This window comes from Leptonotus elevatus, chromosome 2 (assembly GCF_054856555.1).
Source record: "Leptonotus elevatus isolate MCC_2025b chromosome 2, RoL_Lele_1.0, whole genome shotgun sequence".
NCBI classification, from domain to species: Eukaryota; Metazoa; Chordata; class Actinopteri; order Syngnathiformes; family Syngnathidae; genus Leptonotus; species Leptonotus elevatus.
The window spans coordinates 10452904-10473878 of NC_141240.1; the positions used below are offsets into that span (position 1 = coordinate 10452904).

The 20975-nt window shown below is 39.5% G+C and overlaps 3 protein-coding genes across 7 annotated transcripts in view; 2 read left to right on the plus strand and 1 right to left on the minus strand.

Annotated features, from left to right (window-relative positions):
- The first annotated feature begins 3252 nt into the window (after nt 1–3252).
- On the plus strand, nt 3253–16924 carry LOC147178387 (glutaminase kidney isoform, mitochondrial-like). Of its 5 annotated transcripts, none has more exons than XM_086067505.1 (19): nt 3253–3374; nt 4583–4687; nt 6120–6204; nt 8284–8405; nt 9000–9129; nt 11243–11322; nt 11426–11589; nt 12550–12608; nt 13533–13565; nt 13672–13730; nt 13806–13872; nt 13956–14006; nt 14144–14320; nt 14417–14548; nt 14612–14704; nt 14782–14843; nt 15232–15308; nt 15804–15867; nt 15935–16924. In XM_086067505.1, exons 1-19 carry the CDS (start codon nt 3370–3372, stop codon nt 16086–16088), a joined length of 1719 nt encoding a protein of 572 aa, XP_085923631.1. In that variant the 5' UTR covers nt 3253–3369; the 3' UTR covers nt 16089–16924. The 5 variants fall into 5 exon arrangements, with proteins under 5 accessions (XP_085923631.1, XP_085923630.1, XP_085923632.1 ...); XM_086067504.1 differs by having other exon boundaries at nt 3254–3374; nt 6117–6204; XM_086067506.1 differs by lacking the exon at nt 3253–3374 and adding an exon at nt 3667–3685 and having other exon boundaries at nt 6117–6204.
- On the minus strand, nt 16887–20025 carry spryd4 (SPRY domain containing 4). Its single transcript, XM_086067508.1, has 2 exons — nt 18625–20025; nt 16887–17982 (listed from the first exon to the last, which is right to left on the minus strand). The coding sequence occupies exons 1-2, from the start codon at nt 18752–18754 to the stop codon at nt 17438–17440; spliced, it is 675 nt and encodes a 224-aa protein (XP_085923634.1). The 5' UTR covers nt 18755–20025; the 3' UTR covers nt 16887–17437.
- Nucleotides 19747–20975, plus strand: part of LOC147178389 (acid-sensing ion channel 1-like) — a 48048-nt gene continuing 46819 nt past the window's right edge. Inside the window, exon 1 of the mRNA XM_086067507.1 lies at nt 19747–20631. Coding sequence (XP_085923633.1) covers nt 20270–20631 — 362 coding nt within the window. The 5' untranslated portion in view covers nt 19747–20269. The remainder of the gene's footprint in view (nt 20632–20975) is intronic.

Sequence of the window (20975 nt, forward strand, 5' to 3'; positions counted from 1 at the left end):
GTACCCCTGGGGGTATGTGAAGGCACTCCAGGGGGTTCGTAAAATTTTTTAATATATTTTAAAAGTAAATGTAAATATTTCTAAAACTATATATATATATATACATTCATAAAATAAATTTTATATTCAGTAGGTTATTCAATTTCAGGGTTCTAAAAACCCAGCCTCTCCCCCATACCAGAATGGTTCAACCCAACTTGTCGTTATGCAGCATAGAATCACCTGTCAATCTTCAAAACTTTATTTAAAATTATATGAATTGTTTTTTTTAGAACAGAGCTTTACTATGATCCCAAAAGATGACACTTTATGTTGATAATAATTTGTATGTCCACACATCTTTATTTATAATTTAATTATTTATTTATGTATTTATTTTAGTTGTATCTTTCTTTTTATTTCCAAATAGTTCAAGAGACCACGTAAATACACATAGAGTTCTAAACTGGAATAAATCAGAGAATGATGGCACTGCACTCGATTTTATTTATTTATTTTTTCTTCAATCAGAAATGCTTTAGGGGGTACCTGGTTGAAGAAGAAAAAAAAATTCACAGGGTGTATGCCACTGAAAAAAGGTTGAGAACCACTGGTCTAAAGCACTTATCATGTTCAGGGTTGTGGGAAAGATGGAAATGGTGTTAGTTAACTGTGGGCAAAAGGCAGACTACACCCAGCACATCAGTGTCAGTCAATCATAGACAACCAGTCACACTCACTGAGCAGGAATGGAATACATGCTGACCACACAAAAGTCAGCCTTGTGTATTATTACATTAGTCAGTGACTAGTGTGGCAAGGTAATTGAGAGGCCAGGAAGGTCAGTAGTTAAGTAAGAAGCTAATTGTAAGTAAAAACATAGCAGCCATAGGTGCAGTATGTGAGGTAAATAGTAAACTATAATACAAAATGGAAACTGTTTGATAATAATTAAATACACTATAATGTGCTCAAATGCTGTGTGATTGTTATCCAGTTGATACTGTATTGTGCGAACAGTCATGTAACCCAACAGCGACTTGAGCTAAATGGCCAACATTGACCGTGGCCACTAAAGCAACTCTTCAGCCAGTCCTGACTTTACTGAGCCTGAATCAAAGACTCCGGCCCGCTATGCTCCTTTCCTGTGTGAGGCGTAGGGGGAAGAGGTTAAGTTTGTGCAGTCTTGGTGAGAGCAAGGGGGGCTTTCTCACACAAGATGGAGGATGAAGGGACAAAGGTAGTATTCATTGGCCCAGGAATGGAAAACATTTTCGCCTGAAAACAGAGAGGGTACAACCGGCTGATATAGTACGCAGAGGCTACATGTAGCCGCTCACCTCTTCGGATAAGTCACAGGCCAAAAGTCTTCGATAGATCAACATAGTCAAGTAGGAGCTGTACATTTGGAAAATACTAATGTACCTCTCCTCGCAAATGACATCAATGACGTTAGTATGTGATTCTATAGGCACAGTGAGCACTGTGAACCTGTTTAACAATGACAATGATAAAAAGGATCATTGTTCAAATTTGATACATTAGAGGGAAGTTGAATTCAAAATTCCAGGATCTTCTTCTTTGCATTTATAGGTTTTCATTTCAACAATAACACGCATAAAGCATACCTTTTAATGCCTAAAAAAACATTGTATAACAAAAGCATTATATACCAAAGAAAGTATTTATCAAAGAGACCATCGAGCATCTTGATGTAATTCAACATGGACTCTCTCAATGAACGCTCTGCAATTTTGACGAGGAATAAAATTAAATTAATTATTTATTTAATTTAATTAATTAAATTTGCCTTTTGGGACAATTTTACGAGTGAAACGTTTGACTTTTTACTGTCTTGGAAGATTTTTTTCTGTCTGTCTGACAGTGCAAATAGACGACAGGAAGTAAAATTCAAGAAAAGAAATATCTCATGATGTTTTGTGTGTTTAGAGGAAGCATCTCAGACACATGAATGTGAAGTATCCTCTGGAGAAACCTGCCAAGAGAGCTGCCTGAGACTTGCCCGAGCTGACGGTTCTGGAGTGAGGGCGCTGCCTAGAGGAGGAACTTATTAATGTTCAGTGAAGTCAACTCACCATGAGGTGTCACTACAAAATCTGGCAGCAGCACAACTGGCATGCTGTAGTAAACCACTTGCTCAGTGTCTTAAAATGTGTCTTTGTAAAGGAGATTAACACTGTCGGGGTTAGTAGTCAGTCAACCATCCATTCATCCATCCGTTGTCTTTCATCACAAGCCAGTCGCAGGGGTCAAATAGACAAAAAACTAAACAAAAAAACATTGACACTCACAATCACACCTGCAGTATAGACCAGTGGTTCTCAACCTTTTTTTAGTGAAGTGAAATATTTTTTTAGTCAAGTATCCCCTAACCAGCGTAAAGCATTTCTGATTGAAGGAGGAAAAAAATAAATAAAACCGAGTGCTGTGCCATTATTGTCTTATTTATTAAACGTAGAAACTTTATTTGTATTTTTGTGGTCTCTTCAACGATTTGGAAATAAAAAGATATACCAGTAACTAAAAATGAATGAATGAATAAACAAATAAACAAGTGAAATATTTTTTTAGTCAAGTATCCCCTAACCAGCGTAAAGCATTTCTGATTGAAGGAGGAAAAAAATAAATAAAACCGAGTGCTGTGCCATTATTGTCTTATTTATTAAACGTAGAAACTTTATTTGTATTTTTGTGGTCTCTTCAACGATTTGGAAATAAAAAGATATACCAGTAACTAAAAATGAATGAATGAATAAACAAATAAATAAATAAGAAAACATTAATTAATTAATTATAAATAAAGATTTGTTCAAATGCGCAATTGTATAAATTATTATCAACAACCAATGTCATCTTTTGTGATCATAGTAAAGCTCTGTTCTCAAAACTAAATAATTAACTACATTTTAAATAAAGTTTTCAAGTGATTGACAGGTGATTCTAGGTGGCATAATGACAAGTTGGGTCAAACCATTCTGGTATGCGGGAGACGCTGGGTTTTTAGGACACTGAAATTGAATAGTCTACTGAATATAAAATTCCATTTATGAACTTATATAAATATTTTTAGAAATACTTACATATACTTTTAAAATATATTTTAAAATCTCACGAAGTGCCTTCACGTACCGCCAGGGGCACACGTACCCACATTTAAGAGACAATATAGAGCGTTCAATGAATTTACTGTGTATGTTTTTGGAATACGAGAGGAAACCGGAGTACATGGAATGGAATGGAGGTAGAACATACAAACTCCGGATTTAACCAAATGTTTTGTATTGAAGTTGAAACACGCCCGCAACCCTCGTGAGGATAAGCGGTTCAGAAAATGGATGGATAGAGACGGATGGAAGGATCCACAACATCATGAAGTTGGTCCTAATATTTTGGTTACCTAAATAGTTACATAGGTATATAGTATGGCAGTACAGTAGTTGAAGGCGAATCTTTCTTTTTGCCCAAAGTTAGCCTCCGGTTGACCAACACATGTGGGAATATAATGTATTATGAACCGATAAAACCAAGTTTGAACTTTTCCGTCATAATTCCAAAAGGTATGTTTGTCGCAAACATAACACTGCTCATCACCAAAAGAGCACCATAGCTACAGTGAGGCATGGCTGGCGGGAGCATCATGAACAGGGGCTGGTTTTCTTCACCTGGAAATACGGACTGAAACAAGGTGGAGTAATTTTGAGCAGTGTCAAATACCTGTGAGTGTGTGGTGCGGTTAATTCAGAAGTGAGGCGCATCCCAGTTATAATAGGGGGTGAACACCACATTGTTTTTGGTCATTTTGTTGTTACCCCTCTCTTCTTTTTGTTTTTGTTTTCTTCTGTTTTTAAAGGAGAGCTCAGTATTATTCATTTGGCCGCCGTCAACATGTCATCATCTTTGCTCTCCTTTTGTTGTTGTTGTTTGAACAGGGGGTGTATAGACTTTTGCACCCACTGAATATATGCTGTGTGTATTCATATTGCTAATTGTTTTTTTTGTGATCAACATCTAGCTAAACTATCTATAAGCATGCTTCATGATTAATTTTCCCTTTATGGAATTGTACAAATGGAATGTTTCCCACTTTAGTCTGAGAACATTTTATGTGAAGTTAAAAACAAAACAAAATAACAATTGGAATCAGATTAAATTGTCAATTCAAGGGTTTAACTGTCAAACCTCACATGTGTACTTTCCAAGGAATTAAACTGCAACGATAACATTTGACCAATCAGGATCATGCACGGTAGCTCAAAGCATATCCAGTTCAGTCCCAGCAGCTGCTGCTGTTTATTTACCCTGGCATCTCAACCATCACGCCGTGTGACCCCGCCCCCTTACGGCAGCATGTAGTTGGAAGAGCAGCTGCTGCAAACTGTGAACACCCCACAGCACTGGTCACAGTAGTCTAGATAACACCTGGAGGGCAAAAGTAATCAACTATTTTGAATTATTACAGATTAGTTCCTACCACAATGCATTGTCTGAAAACTCTGAGGGCAGCCAACCTCGGAGTCTTGCAGCTACTTAAAAATGCAGGTGTCGCGGCCAAAGTTGGAGCTGACAGCAGTGTTTTGTCCAGGACGCAGCAAGCTGTTTTTCTGCCCTGCTGGGTTACAGCATCACCTCACAACCACAGAGCCCTTCATCACCACACCGGTCCTGATGGGGACCAAGGACAAGCCAAGTAGGTCATCGCAGGCCGACACACTTGTCCGCTTATAAATGCACCTTGTGTGTTATTGAATGGAAATAATACGTGTGTCGGCAGGCGAGTGTACAACGTATCCTAGGGTGACCGTATTTTCATTTCCAAAAAAAGAGGGCACTCAGCCTGACCTCCAGATACTTGATACTCAGATACAAGATGCCATACATTCAAGCAGTTTTAACATATGCTTCCTCTGTATGAGTAGAAAATAAAACAACAAAACATTACTCTCTTACATTTTTTGCTCTGCAATCTTTTTCTTTTCTTTTTTTTTACTTTGAGCGGGGTTCGTACCCGTCGCCTCCGATGTGAATATCTCCTTGTAAAACAGCCTAATTCCTCACAAAATCAAGCTAGCAATAGCAATAGCAATGCCAAACACCGTGTAAAGTGAAACAGACAGTTAATCGAAGCACATCCACAAAGCCAATCTTTCCTTTTGCACCATTCTCTGTGAAAAGTACGAATAATAATTTTTCCCTTACTTTGCTGAAGATCTGATAGCTAAGGCGTTGGTCTCCCATCCTTCAAAATATGGCGTTTTCCCTCAAAAGAAAGGCGTGAAAATAATTGTATATTCTCCAGAGTGGCGTCATCTTACCGCTCTGCTGTGCACTAAGTGTGTTTTGAATTCACGATTGCACTGTGCGAACGTACGTTCGCATAGGAATAATACAGCGACGTAAAAAGGCAGCGCAGCGATCTGCCTATTTGCGTAAATGACTTTTCTACTGGGAAACTGACTACGCATGCGCGAACACATCGCTACGCGGACAGGGCTGGGAAAAGCACAGTAGCGGTGTGCCTTCAGGAGGATAATTTTTGCAGCATTTTTGCCTGCAGGCCAGACCAAGTAATGAGTCATTTGTAATTGAGGTATGAAAATCATTAAATGTTGTCACTTTCAAACCTATAGGTAGTGTAGGCTTTCTGAAATGAAAGTAATAATTAAAATAAATCGAGAAAGCCAAACGGTTTTCAACTTTCATTTCAGCCTGGGGTAGGCAGTGCCTACCTTGCCTATCCTGATGGCACGTCTATATATATATATATATATCTCTTTAACACTCTTAATAATAAATAATGACCGCCTCTTACTTGGAAATCCTGTACTGGGAGAATTCCAGTCGCAATGCAGACATGTCCACGTCAAAATTTAGTTGTAATAAATTGAATAATAATGCATATATTTATGGAGATTGGGGTCATGTTGTGTGTATTGTACATTTTATTGTACATCTAGAACAGATATAGAATTTGTGATTAATCGTGAGTTAACTATTGACGTCAACAACCTTAACAATAACAACCTTTTCTTCCCAGTATTTCAGTAATAGCTGGATGTAAACATACATTAGCCCATTATTTTCATCCTCTCACTGTCTATTCTGTTTTGTGTTAACAGCAGTCAGTTGATGTCTAGTATGGAGGACCTACTTTTCTACACCATCACTGACGGCAGAGAGATGATCCCCCTCTCGCAGTTCATTTCAGTGAGTCAACAGCACCCTCACATTACTTGTGTCACATCACATCGCTTCGGCCGTCCGTCATGGACATTCTGTGTCAGTGTGTACACAAGCACATGTTCCCCTCCTGCCACTTGTGTTTCCTAAACACGCCTCTGACATTTGTAGCAGCAAATCGCCCAATGCAAAAATACACCTCCAATTGAATCACAATTAAGTCATATGGTGTCTAAGCGTTGTTGATGTAATTGGTATAGTGGCTGTGAGTCACAGGAAAGGACACCAAAGCAAAACCACATGGATTGATCTCATTTAGCATTTTAATGACAACAATACAATACATTTTATAAGACATTTAATTTAATGTGACCGTGAGTAATTAGTCATGCTTAATAGTTCTAAACTGTATTGATGTTTCCAGGTTGGTCCACCAATCTCCATCATCTCATTTTACTGTCAAAACATTTTACAAGTCTGATATGTTTGTATAATGCAAGCCATCGTCCTTTTCACTTCAGTCAACACATTACATAAATATTGGACATCTGGTGAACTCTGTGTCTATGGTAACTTTTTTTTTTTTTAAATGGAACATGCCATATACCTTAGAAAAGTGACCCTTGTGTACATAGGGGGGCTTGTTAGTGCTCTTCGGATGACTGGATGTGTTTGTAGAAGTGACTCAGGTAGAAATAGTCGAACTAGATGAATCTGAGCACAGCAAAACCTTGGCATCAATGTTTGCATAGTCAGAGGTGTTTGTCCTTGTCCCTTTCAATCTGTTGTTGCATAAAAGTTTAAAGAGTAGAGGGGAAAAACTCCACGTGCTGTGCAAGCATATAAAAGATTTGCTTGTTTGTAGATGATCATACATTAAATTTGACAGAGGTATGCATATTTTATTCTAAACATATCTCACGGCACATTTCCAAACAAATGTTACCAACAAAAATTCCGGGAATAAAGATGATCTTGTTTCAAAGTTTGATTTTGTGTGACATCTAGGCCTGTTTAGTTGAACATAAAGCTATTATTCTGTTGTATAAATGGCAACAGGTGAATACACAGGTTAATTGTACCTTTATTTAATTTAATTCTTCTGCCTGTCATTGTACGATACTGGCATATTGATAAATGAACAAAGATATATATCCATCCATCCATCCATTTTCTTAACTGCTTGTCCTCACAAGGGTCGCGGAGCCTATCCCAGCTGGCTTTGGGCAGTAGGCGAGGTACACCCTGAACTGGTTGCCAGCTAATCGCAGGGCCAAAGATTTATAGATAAAAATATTTTCAAACCAATATAGTGGAATTGGATCATTTCCCTCAGCCCACATTCTCACAGCAGACTAATTTGCTGCAGCTTGGTGGTTGGGAATCAGTGGTACAGATGCTATGCTAATTTCAAAACATGTTGATGTGTTGTTTATCATAGTTAATGAAAACTAACAAATAAACTAAAGCTAAACTTGAAAGAATATTTTAGTTACCGAAATAAAATAAAAATGTTTTAAAAAGCTAAACTTTACTGAAAACTATATTACGTTTATAAAACTAATTAGAATTAGAGTGAACATTTATGGTAAATAAAACAAGAACTTTCAATGTTCATTTTAACTTTAACCGCCAAAGTCGCAAAACCTCAATTTACAGTATGCCTTTATCTCGAACCATTTTCACGCTACAACCTTTTGAAATACCTAAAAGGTTAATATTACTGCACGTTGTACAGAAGAGGGTCTAATAGTTTACTTTTTTACACAATACTTATAGTGACCCATTTTCCCCCAATCTTGCACTCGACAAACACCCCATATTAAAAAATAATTAAAATAATAATAATAATAGTAATAATAATAAAACTACTAAAAACTAAACTAGAACAAGGCATTTTCGACTAAATAAAAACTAGAACATTTCCTCTAAAAAGTAACTGATTTTCAAAACAAAAGTACAAATGAAGTACAGTAAAAACTAGCTAGAATGAACAATCCGAAGCTAAACAGTGAAGGTTGCTCGGGGAAAAAAATAATAAAAAATATGTATTTATTTATTTCTTGTAAATAAGAAAACCCTGCTTTTTGGTTGTTGTCTGTACAGGCTTTGCGAAAAACAGGTCTGTGGACTTCCGACCCTCGACTCCGTGACTGTATGCGTCAGATTCGGCAATTCACACTTGACTCGCTGGGGCCATCCATGATGGACAAAACGCTCTTCAGAAGGTATTAAAAGCTCCTCGCGTGTGCTGCAATGTACTCACGTGTTCCCAGTGATACTCGATGTGCCCACACTGCTTCTACCACCGCAGCTGCTTTCTTCTTTTCGCCTGTCAATCATTCACAGGACATGCGTGAGGAAGAAATAAGAATTTGAAAGGATGAGTGAAGTGGAGGGGCTTTCTAGATTTTGACGCCAATATTTAGAAAAGGCTTTGGTGCTTGTGCTATTTGAGTTAGCAGTGGAGTGACAGAGACAAGCAGGCGTTTTGGAGGCGACAGCTGTCACCAGACACTTTTCACGTGCGCGCATGCATGCATGCTAAGAGTTGCGGCAGGAAGACAGAGTGCCCTCAAGGCCTGCGAATGGCTGAGCTTCATTACATAAGGACGCTCAACAGTTCCTTGCTCTAACAGATTGTTTCCTATCAAATGGAAAGGCTTGTTTATGGACACAAGTGATCATTCTTATTTTTTCCTTACATGGTTATATGATGAAAAGCAAACCTTTATAGTTCTTCATATTTTTTGCATAAGAGTGTTGTTTTTTATTTATTAATTTTTTTTTTGTTTTTTTTCAAATCTATCCTCCACTTGTAGGTGTGTCGGTAACAACATCATGCTGCTGACTAAGGCTTTCCGAAAAATGTTCATCATCCCTGACTTTCAAGCGTTCACCCAGAAAATCAACGAAATATACGACAGTGCACAACAGCAAGATGGAGGACAAGTAAGTAGCAGATGAATGAAAAATTGTATTCGGTTCATTGGCAAATGAAAAATTTAGCATGGTCAAGAACTAAAACAAACTAATTACATACATAAATATACAACTGAAAGGGTGAAGGCAGAAGCAAAAGCTTTTCATTTCTGTGCCTACCCCTCTAGCACTACAAAATAGAAGAAAATAAGAAATAAGAAATAATTCAATAATTGTACTTTTGATATAGCACCAAATCAAAAGAAGTCGCCACAAGGCGCTCGCCCAACAGCCAGGTCGAACCTTGCACGTACCCTCTGACTCAGGCAAGCACAACAGCAACAGTGGTAAGGAAAAACTCCCTACTTCATTTTCAATTGTAGGAAGAAACCTCAGGCAGACCGGCGGGCTCAGAGGATGACCATCTGCCCTGGTCATTCGAACAGCAGGAAAACAATACTGCGGTTTAGAACACAGATCATCCATTCGAAAAAGGAAATCATGAACAATGGAAAAGAATACCAAACATTCAACACATATCAACTTCATTATGCTGGTAAATAAATCTGTGATTATCTTTCCATAGTATAGCTCATTATCATGCCATCCTTACAAAGTTTTTTTCATCATACTTAATGACCTACAGGTTTTGATACTTTCAGAACAGTTGTTCCACAGATTGACATCTTTTAACATTTGTACGTATTTTTGGTTTTTCAAATAGTAGGGATCCTCTGAAATTATATTCTTTGTCTCTTACTTTAAACGACTTCTGGATACTTTGTGGTAACTGTCCTTTTTTTTTTTTTTGCCTTAAACATAATTTGGAGTGTGTTAAGACTTACTATGTCATTTGTATTTTAGTATATTTAACTGAATAAAAAGTGATTCTCTAAACGCTTTTTGACTAATAATTAATATTGCTTACTTTTGCAACAAGAAAATAGCATTTGTATTTGTTTTATAAGTATTTCCCCAACCCTCAATAGAGTATGTCATAAATGGAACTACGAGTGAGTAATATAATATTTTCAGGGAGTTTTAGTTTATAAAATGTTGTGCATTGTATAGATTTTGACATTTTCATTTTGACGTTTATATGAGATTTCCAAGATTATTTACTATCGATTATTATCCCTAGAAATTTAATTTTGGTCACAGTAACACAATTTCAACCTCATTAATTTTAATCTTTCTGCGTTCATTTGATGCCCGATTTCCAAAAATGAGGCATTTTGTTTACCCAGTATGTAGTGACAATTTGTTTGCATTAAACCATTTCTTAACAATTTGTAATTCATTCTCAACTGTATCCCCTGGGGTTGTTTCAGGTCATCCCCACTACAAAAAAACGTTGTGTCATCAGCAAATAAAAACACCCTTCAATGAATGACGTGGTAACCAAATGTAAATCATTGATATACAAAATAAAAAGTAAAGGTCCAAGAACTGATCTGATGAAAAATCTTTGAATTTGTGTTGTTAGTATTAACAAACTGTTGCCGTTCTTCTAAATAACTAGTTAGCCAATCCTCTAATACCATATCTATGCAGTTTTAACAAGAGCAGTTTATGATCAATAGTGTCAAAAGCTTTTTGGAAATCCCCAAAAATTCCTACTGAATATTAATTTCTTTCAGTAGCATTTGGAATCAAATTGAAGTAGTCTGGTATGGGTTTTTTTCTGAATCCATATTGTTGCTCATAGAGTAATTTGTGTTTAGTTAGAAAGTCATTCAACCTTTTAATAAATATATTTTCTAAGATCTTAGAAAACTGCGATAGGCCTATAATTGTAAAACAAATGCTTGTCACCTGATTTATAAATCAGTATGACTTTAGCTATTTTCATTGATTTGGGGAATTTTCCCACCATCAGAGACTGATTGCAAATATAAACTAAAGGATTAATAATACAATCAATGTTTTTTTTTTTTTATCAACGACATCTCATATCCATTCCAATCAGTGGATCTTTTTTTTGCGAATTTGTAAACAATATCTATTACTTCTGCTTTATCGGTTCCTCTTACAAAAATTGAATGTGCATTACTATTTTAGAGCACATCTAGGGGATCTAATGTTGTTGCTGGTAAATGTACTGTATAGAGTGTCTAACCTGCAGGTACATGTCTTCATGCAGGTAGCCGATTACATTCCTCAACTTGCAAAATTCAGCCCTAACCTTTGGGGAGCATCTCTGTGCACCATAGACGGACAAAGGTAAAAATCTTTCTTGTGAAAATGCGTGCATCCGTTATGATATCATTCCACATCGGCACCATCTCACTTCTTCCATTTTCATTCACCTGCCCGTGCCGTGCAGACACTCGGTGGGTGACACCAAGGTTCCCTTCTGTCTACAGTCGTGTGTCAAGCCACTGGAGTACGCCATCGCTGTGCACGAGCTGGGCAGCGAACACGTCCACCAGTTTGTGGGAAAAGAGCCCAGTGGGTTCAGGTTCGACAAACTGTCGCTGAATAAGGAAGGTAAGTGAGCTTTTATGACAATTATTCTTTCTTTCTTGAGAAACTTGAGTCAGTTTAGTGGATCAAGGTTCAGTTTGAAACTGAATATCCAGATCGGAATTTGGTTTTCACTGTGGAGAGTTTTTGCAATCTTCTGTTCGAGAATTCATTTTTTCTTTTTTCTTTTTTTTTTCTTTTTTTGCATAGTTTCCCAACTTTAATGTTTAGGCCCTGTGTGAAAAATGAGTCGCCCCCTAAACGACGTAACTGGTCAGGCCATCCTCAGCAGCAACAACTGAAATCTAACATTTTCTAGAACTGGCAATGCGTCTTTCAAATCTCTGTGGAGATATTTTGACTGAATTGCTTTAGTTGCACAACACTGGAAGCTGTTTTTTCATGAACAGCCTTTTTAATGTCATGCAACAGCATTTCAATCAGACTCAAGTCTGGACTTTGACTCGGTCATATGTTGTTGTTGTTGGGGTTTTTTTTTTGGGGGGGGGGTATTTTTTGTAGACTTTCAGAGGTTGACTTGCTAGTATGTTTTAGATTATTGTGCACCTGTGGAGCCCAACTGCATTTTAGCTAAGGTCATGCACTGGTGGCTGAACATTCTCCCAGCAAGTCATCCAGGTCCTGAGTAGCAAAGCAGCCCCAGACCATCACACTCCCACTACCATGTTTGACTGGTGGTATGATGTTCTTTTTCTCAAATGCTGTCCTACATTTAGCTTGAAACGAGACACATACCTTCCCAAAAAAATTCAACTTTCCTCACTTCAGTCCATAGCATAATCTCCCAAAAGCTTTTGTTGCGCTTAGAGGTCCAACTGACATTACTGCAAAGCAAAAAGCGGTAGTGTGCAGATCTGGTAGTATGTGATCGTGAGCTGTTAAATCCCAAGTACATCTTTGAATCTTAGCAATCCATTGGCAGAGGGTCGACCTCATAACAACATGTTCTCATTTCTTGTGCAGATCGACCACACAATCCAATGGTGAATGCTGGAGCTATCGTTATCAGCTCTTTAATAAAGGTAAATACTGCATGACTGCCACCGTCTGTAGCCTATTTTAAGATTTTAATTTTAGAAAATACACCCTGGTCTTGACTTCTGATGTGTGCAGCAATGGACATAGTGTGGTAGTAAACAGTAGGATACATACAGTTAGCATGGATCACACTAAAAATACAACACGCCTTGTCACTCAAGGGTTGGCTCATGGTACAATGAGAAAACAATTACATTTGACTGTTTATAATGTTGGGTTGAATAATCGCGACCTTTAAACATGTAAGATGTTGTATAGAAAATTAAGCCGTTTTTCATAATGAATGTTTTTTGTTTTTCCCCAAGTAAGATAGGACGGGTTCTTTTTCAAAACATGTTATACAAGTTTAACGTGCAGATCCTGAAAATTTCAGAAAAGCACGTTGGAATTGTACCAGGTAACCTAATTGTGCCTATAAAACAAATTTCGAAGCCAAAATCTCTCTGCAAACTTATGTGATTTGTATTTGTAGAGAGTCAGCAAATACACAACAATCGCTCCAGACAGTCGGTTGGTGCAGATGTTGGACTTTGACCGTCACCGTTTGACTTGATAGACGTCAAACTTGTCTGTGGTCACAAACAAACACGGCGTGTGTACGTGTTCCACCCGTTGAATTTGGCTTGACTTTCACAGCTGATTCAAGTAAACTTTTGAGAGGGAGGGGTTGTTAGGCGTGTGTTCTTTGGCCCAATCAGAGCGTCCGCAGGAGTAGCGCCCTCGCCAGCTTGACACTTGTGTATATTTGGTGAGGAGGCAATGTATAGTTAAGTGGTTGCACAATTGAAGCAACATAGGGAAGAAGGCCAGATCATGTGACCAGTCAAACCACTCAAACACTGCCATCTGTAGGACTGGTAGACATCAACAGAAAATTACAACGTTTACACATTTGTCTTTTTTTGCAGCCTGACTCAAAAAAAGCTGAGAGGTTTGATTATGTGAGTACAGTTTTTGTTGTTTTTGTTTGTATTTTTCCATTCACTGCATATACTGTTTAGGTTTGTTTCCACCTTGCGTTGTGGCATCTCCTCACATTGTTTGCAGGTAATGGATATTTTGAAGCGTGCAGCGGGAACAGAATATGTTGGCTTCAGCAACGCGACGTGAGTATAAAGAGTACCTGCAAGCGTTTTGTTTTGTTTCATTTGATTCATTTTATAGCTGTGATGTACTCACAGGTTCCAGTCAGAGAGGGAGACAGGCGATAGGAATTATGCAATTGGGTATTACCTCAAGGAAAAAAAGGTACGTTTGGTCGATGTGTACGGTTTAATTTCCAAATGAATTAGTCATGGCTTGAGTCTGATGTGAGAATGTTTTACTTGCAGTGCTTCCCTGAGAACGCTGACATGATTGATGCCCTTGACTTCTATTTTCAGGTGAGGATCTTTCCGACACATATTGTGATTGTCGACATATCAAACCAAGAAATGTAGACTTTTCCGAGTACGTGTGCACCCCACATGTCAAGCCAGCGCATGTTTAGTCATCAACAATTGATTCCTTTCCCTCCCAGCTGTGCTCCATCGAGATGACCTGTGAGTCGGGTAGCGTCATGGCGGCCACGCTGGCCAACGGAGGCATTTGTCCAACCACCGGCGAGCGTGTGCTGAGCACGGCGGCGGTTCGGAACACGCTGAGTCTCATGCATTCCTGCGGCATGTACGACTTCTCCGGACAGTTTGCCTTCCGTGTGAGTCCCTCTTCTAAATGCGTCACCTACGTGAAATGTTTCTTTCGATCAGATCCAGGTGGTGTAAGATATTATGTTTGTTTTTTTTCTTTCCAGGTGGGCTTGCCCGCCAAATCTGGAGTTTCAGGTGCCGTGCTCCTGGTGGTCCCCAATGTCATGGGCATGATGTGTTGGTCTCCCTCTTTGGATCGCCTCGGGAACAGCGTGCGCGGCATTCAGTTCTGCCAGGTACGTCGACGTTTTACCAATCAACCTCGAGTGTGTGATTTCTTCTAACTTTTTATTCACTAGGAGCTGGTGTCTCATTTTAACTTCCACCATTATGACAACCTGAGACACTTCACCAAGAAGCACGACCCCAGAAGAAGCTTAGATGAAGAGCCAGTGAGTTCAGAACCGAGTTGCAACCAGTCTCAAAATCAAGACATCATCCTCAGCATGTTTATTTCTCCATCCTTTAGAACAAGGCCGTTGTAAACTTGATGTTTGCGGCCTACGGCGGCGACGTCTCTGCTCTGAGGAGGTATCAGGTTCTTCATGTGACAGAGAACAGACCTTTTTGCCAGAAGTTATTCAAAATTAATGTGTTATTTTACTTTGCATAAAATGCAGTATTTGCTAATCATACAGAAGAGAGAGAGGCCAGTGAAGAGAAAAAAAAAAGTTTGGCAGGATTCTCACTTTAAAGTGAGAATTCTCACTTTAATCATTTCTCACCTTAATCTCAGAATTCTGACTTTATTCTCAGAATTCTTTAAAGTCAGAATTCTGAGAATAAAGTCAGAATTCTCAGAATAAAGTCAGAATCCTGCCAAACTTTTTTTCTCTCTCTTTCCTGGCCCTAATCCTCTTCCGTATAATTAGTATGCTTCGGGGGTTTTAGTGTTTGTGTCTCATCTTTTCTTGACCAGGTTTGCTCTTTCAACTTTGGACATGAACCAGAGAGACTACGACTCTCGTACAGCTCTCCACATTGCTGCCTCAGAAGGTGACTCTCTTTTCATCCATTTTCATCATCCATTTTCTTGACTAATAGCCCTCATTCACCTCAAGGGTAACTGGATCATTTTCAGGCTGGGTACACCCTGGACTTGTCACTCACCAGTCAATTGCAGTCTCTTTCTGTTGATTTTTTTTTTTTAAACAAGATATTATCTAGTCAAGGTTTTACCAAGCCTGATATTCACATATCTGAGTTACATATGCAGCCGACGCACTCACGCAGCTGCGTCAACCTACAGAAAGCTTGTCGATTTTAGTTTCAAATAATTTACTCTAACCTCCAGGATCCCTTGTCGTACAATAGGCAGTGGCAGAACACAGGGTGTTTGTGTTTTGGTTTTTCCACTTTTGGTAAATTTGTACATCAATCCGTGTCATACTATTGTAGCAGCTAGCTAATGCTGAAGCTAATCTGGGGAAGGTTTCGTCTCTTCAGTTCAGCGTGCACAGCGCTAATATGATCACACACTTTTTCTTTTAGGTCATGTCGAAGCTGTGATCTTCCTGATTGAAGAATGTAAAGTGAATCCTAACATCAAAGACAGGTAGACGGTGTAGAATTTACAAAGTGCAGTCTAACAGTCCTTCCACTGACACGGTGTTCATTGTCAGATGGGGGAACACTCCTCTGGATGACGCCAAGCAGTTTGAGCATCACGTCATCGCCACCATTCTACAGCAGTACCAGATTGCGTACACCGATGGGGAGTCATCGAGCTTCAAGGAGCAAAAAAGCACCGTGGACACGCTAAAGAGCATCAACTGAGGGGACCAGAAGAGGATCAAATGTAAAGCACAGCACTTGAAAGGAAACAGGGTGACTTAGACAAGTGATGAATGTAGGATTTTAGATGTACGGTACTTGCTGTTACTAAGATTAATGTGTCTATCATGAATATGTTTGTAGTGTTCTAAACAAAACATTATATTTAGATCACCCTGTTCAGTGGCACAACAATCAACAATGCAAGCTGTTCTGCACCACTGCAACCTCAAACCATCACCATGAAAATATTATTGAATTGATAACTAAAGGGGACTTAATGTTATTGAGTACCAGTATTTTTGATGTTCTTTCATTGAATTTCACAATTGTGTGCAAATGTACATGTGTGTTCATTGGGAGCATAATGATGTGATTTAAGTCTATAACATTGCACAATATTTTATGGCACTGTTCTGTGGAATACTGTATTTAATTCCAGTTGTGATATAAAAGTTTTTTATGCTGTATATAATTAGTTGAAATATAGTAGTTGTGCACATTTTAATAGAGAGAAAAATAAGTTTTCTTTATCCTCCTTGATTTAAATGCACAAAAGTTGCTGAATCAGATGATGTGGACATTTGTGGTTTTAGAGAAATAACTTTTTATTGCAAATGTGATGTATTTAGGACCTGAGCATCTGTTATACACCTGTTGCTACTATGAACATTTTTTAATAGCTTCAATCAGTCAGGTTGACTTTTTCACAGAACTGTGGCAAAAGACAAAATCCTGTTAGTCTGTCCTTGTATAAAAATATGTAACTAAGCTGTGAAGGAAAGAAATGTGAAGCCAATGTAAATGATATTCTTTTAATAAACAATATACAGTATTAACATGAGCATGTGGGTAGCACCAGAAAGGTTAGCACGGCATGCCGTGCCACGCGAGTCGACGTTAGCAAGACTTGTCAAAACGAACCTGCAGAAAGTCTGAAATAATTCATTTGTATATACTGATAAATGTAACACTTGCAGTAGCTGAAGTTGCAACATTTTGGAAAAAGTTGTGAACTTTCCATGGGAATTTATGGGCTCAAACAAAGAATTCACAAAATTGAAGTTGGCTCTTAATTGCTTAGTTGATGTTTTTGCTGTATGTCGTAAGCCAAAATTTGAAGGAGTAAATTTCTGATCCGTTAATTGAGTTAATGGGGGGGGGGGGGGGGTAGGAGCAATTAAGGCACCATAATGCTCTCACATGTAGGCAAGGCAAGCTCCCCATTACGCATGCAAAATGTTTCTATTTAGGCTTGAATATGATATTTCCTTTAAATCTCCCCTCTCCAAAAATCCTCCATTTTAACATTCCGTGGAAATTCACCCAAAATATTGCAACCCTAATCCCAGCTATCCCTCAAGGCCCTCTGGCACTTCCAGACCCGAGTGCGTGAGCAGCTCCCCGTCCCAAAGTCCAAACGCAGGGCAGAGGGGAGTCTTGAAGTGACCCCTGATGGCGTGAACGACCCTGCGTTTCTCAATGTTGACCAGCCCCAGAACGCCCGCCTCAAAGTCCAGCAGGACGCCCACGCGGTCCGCCTTGCCCACCAAGGTGACGGGAACGATCTTATTGTTGGTCATGGCGAACCACTTGCGCTGCGCGTAGCCAAACACCCACGAGGAGCCGTCAGTACCCACGCAGTCGTCACGGGACATCAGCGCTTCGGCCACACCCACACGAAACTCTTGCGACTTTTTGACCGTCACCTCCCAGTAGTGGCGACCGCCAGTGATCTTCTCGTCGCCAAACACCACCGCCCAGTCTCGGAAACGCTCGGGGTTGGCTTGCACGTGGCTGGGGTCGAGACCCAGCACGCGGTAAATGATGCCCGTGTCTTTCTTGAAGAGGTCCAGACTGCTGTGAGCTGTCCTCTCGTCCAGGCGGAACTGCAGACCTGCAAGCAAACATACAAGAGTGGGTTTGTCTTTTTGGATGCTAAGGCTTATTTGAAATGTGCCCATTCTTACCCTTTTAACAACATAGTCATTGGAAATGAGAGAGAACAAACAAAAAAGTGATTGATTACATTGGTATTGTTTTAAAAAAGACAGATGCGTGTTACCAAACTTCCGGTTGACGTAGCCCTGTACAATTAAATATATATATATTTTTAAATCTGAGTATAAAATTTAAATCTAAAAAAAGAAAAAACCTTTTCGCTTTCGATTTTTGTTTCAGTGGATTAATAAGAACATACAAAAATAATGACAGCCTAATTATTATTATTATTTTATTATCATCACTACTACTACTAAAAATACAAATGTACTCATTACAGTATTAAACATTAACGAACAACAGTCCAGTATTTCTCAGGACATTTTGACGCAAGAGTAAAAATGTTATACATTATGGATCGACTCTACCCTAAAAGTTCACGTTAAAACTTTCCAAAGTTATCCAAAGCACTAAGCAGACTTTGGCTTTCGTCCAGTTCGAGTGACAAAAATAAGTGCCCACTGACCTCTGACCAGCTACGAGTCCGAAGCTAACGTGTGCCTATTTTTCTCAAATCTTTGACATCGCGTTCACTTACTGTTCCCAGTCGACGTAATGAATTGTCTCCTCGCCGGCCAGAGAACACTTTTCTTGAGGCTCGCCGACACATAGCTGACCGTCCGTCCCGCCAGGCGACTCACACAAGCAACACTTCGAGATGACGCCATGTTTCCTTACTCACGTGCTCTCTTCGCTTCCGCTTATCAAAACCAAAACAAGCTGGCTTTATCGCCGCCTGCAGGCACGGGGAAGAACAGTCGTCAGTACCATGGACAGATACCTTGCAAAGAAAACTTTGGCATTAATTTGCCAGCCCGAAAGCTCCCATATATTAAAGAACGGAAACTGTAGGTAAGTGAGGTAAGTGAAATCCATGGTTGTGACATTGAAATCCATAAAAATGCATTTTTAAAAAAAAAAAAAATTGTCATTTACTTGGCTGACTCGACTACTTACTTTTTTCCTAATGTTTTCTATTATATAATAATCAGTTTTACGACAAGGCAGCTATTTCATGTAATATTCAGAGTTTCCAAAAGACGATTTAATGGCTTACTGCACTCCAATGGAGTAAATGAAGTGCATAAATGAAGTGCAGAAACCCTGTGCTGACCACAGAGAATAATTTCATTTTAATTGATAAATGGTAAATAATTCAAGAATTTGAAGCTCCCCCTGATGCTGTTTCGTGCATGTCCCACCGGCAGGAGGCCCCCCAGGATGACCCAGGACAAGCTGGAGAGACTGTATGTCTCTTGGATGGATGGATGGATGGAAGGTCCCCTGATGACTTCTATAGACTTGGTACTGAGAATACATGCGCAGTATATAAACATCATTTTTGAGATTGTTTTACAAGCCGTACATTGTGCAAACAAACAGGAATTTGAAGAGTTATAAATGATAAAAATAAAAATATAGACAGGTTATACCATATGCTAGAAACATTTTGGAGTACAAGATTTAGTTTAAGCATAAATAATAATAATAATAATAATAATAATAATAATAATAATAATAATAATAATAATAATAATAATAATAATAATAATAATAGCAGCATGTGTCAATCCCCAGTCCAAGATCTTTGCCGCTGGTGATGTTTTTTACGCACACGCACCCCCGCGCGCGCGTGCAACTGCACACGTGGACACACGCACGAAACCTCACGACTCAGCAGCACTGCAACAAGCAAGCGTCTCATTTCTCTGCACGCCCGGAAGAGAGAAGCTGGACGTGAAAATGTGCGCATCGAGAGAGACACGCGTGTCTCCAATTCCTCTCCAACGCGCTGAATTGTCTTGAAGGATTTTCGTGTTCTTTTTGTGTCTGCGACTCGATCAGACTCCTGCTGACGCGCGCATCCACCACGCGCGCTCCACTGCACTTGGGATCGACCAACAAACGTGCAGCCCGATCTCGCGCTGCGTTTACGGAACTTGACATCTTGTGCGAAACGCCCAACTCTTGTGCCCCCCCCCCCCCCTCTTAAACAGTCGCAGCAGTGCACGTGAAAAAATGGCGAGTCGACTCGGTGGGCGGTTTGCGTGTCTGCACCTGTTCAGGTGGACGGCAGGCGCCACAGGTGATCGATTGAATGGCTGATGGGACGAGTGGGTTGAAGTGCGTGCAGGCGCTGCTCTCGCTGACATCGAATATTTCCCCACCACGCCGTGACGATCATGGACCTCAAAGTGGAACGGGAGGAAATGGACTCAGATCATCCTCTACCGATTGAAGTTTTCGCACACAGGTCCACCCTGCACGGCATCTCGCACATTTTCACTTACGGCCGCTTCTGCTTCAGACGCTGCCTGTGGCTCGTCTTCTTTTTCGCCTCTCTCTCCCTGCTGCTCTTCGTGTGCGTGGACCGGATTCATTTCTACCTGGAGTATCCGCACGTGACCAAGCTGGACGAGGTCGCCGCCCCGATCATGACGTTCCCCGCGGTCACTTTCTGCAACCTGAACGCCTTCCGCTTCAGCCGAGTCACACGCAACGACTTGTATCATGCAGGAGAGCTGCTGGCGCTGCTCAACCACAGGTAGCCTTCACTTTGCATTTGCACGCTTTTCTTTGCAGAGTCTAACTCTGGTCTTTCGTTTCCAAGTTGAATTCATTAATATCACTTCACAAAAAGGGAGCCCATTTTTGTTGTAGATTTTTTTTTATTTTTTAACAAACATGAAATGGTCTACGGTATCATATATATACAGTAGTGTTGACAATGGCATTACTATATTTTAAAATAGTTAGGCCAGGGCTTGATGTCACACTTTTTACATTTCGTTATTTCTTGGAATCGTTATTTCTTGGAATCAGCACATCATATCAGATGAAAGACAAAAGTCTTAGGTATATATTTCATAATCATGCCTTTTTAACATT

Coding starts and splice junctions, on each gene's coding strand:
- LOC147178387 (XM_086067501.1), top strand. CDS start 4,476: ATGCATTGTCTGAAAACTCTGAGGGCAGCCAACCTCGGAGTCTTGCAG. Junction 11,590..12,549: donor ACTGTCGCTGAATAAGGAAG/GTAAGTGAGCTT, acceptor TTTCTTGTGCAG/ATCGACCACACAATCCAATG. Junction 14,007..14,143: donor CCCTTGACTTCTATTTTCAG/GTGAGGATCTTT, acceptor TTTCCCTCCCAG/CTGTGCTCCATCGAGATGAC.
- spryd4 (XM_086067508.1), bottom strand. CDS start 18,754: ATGGCGTCATCTCGAAGTGTTGCTTGTGTGAGTCGCCTGGCGGGACGG. Junction 17,983..18,624: donor CATTACGTCGACTGGGAACA/GTAAGTGAACGC, acceptor GTTTGCTTGCAG/GTCTGCAGTTCCGCCTGGAC.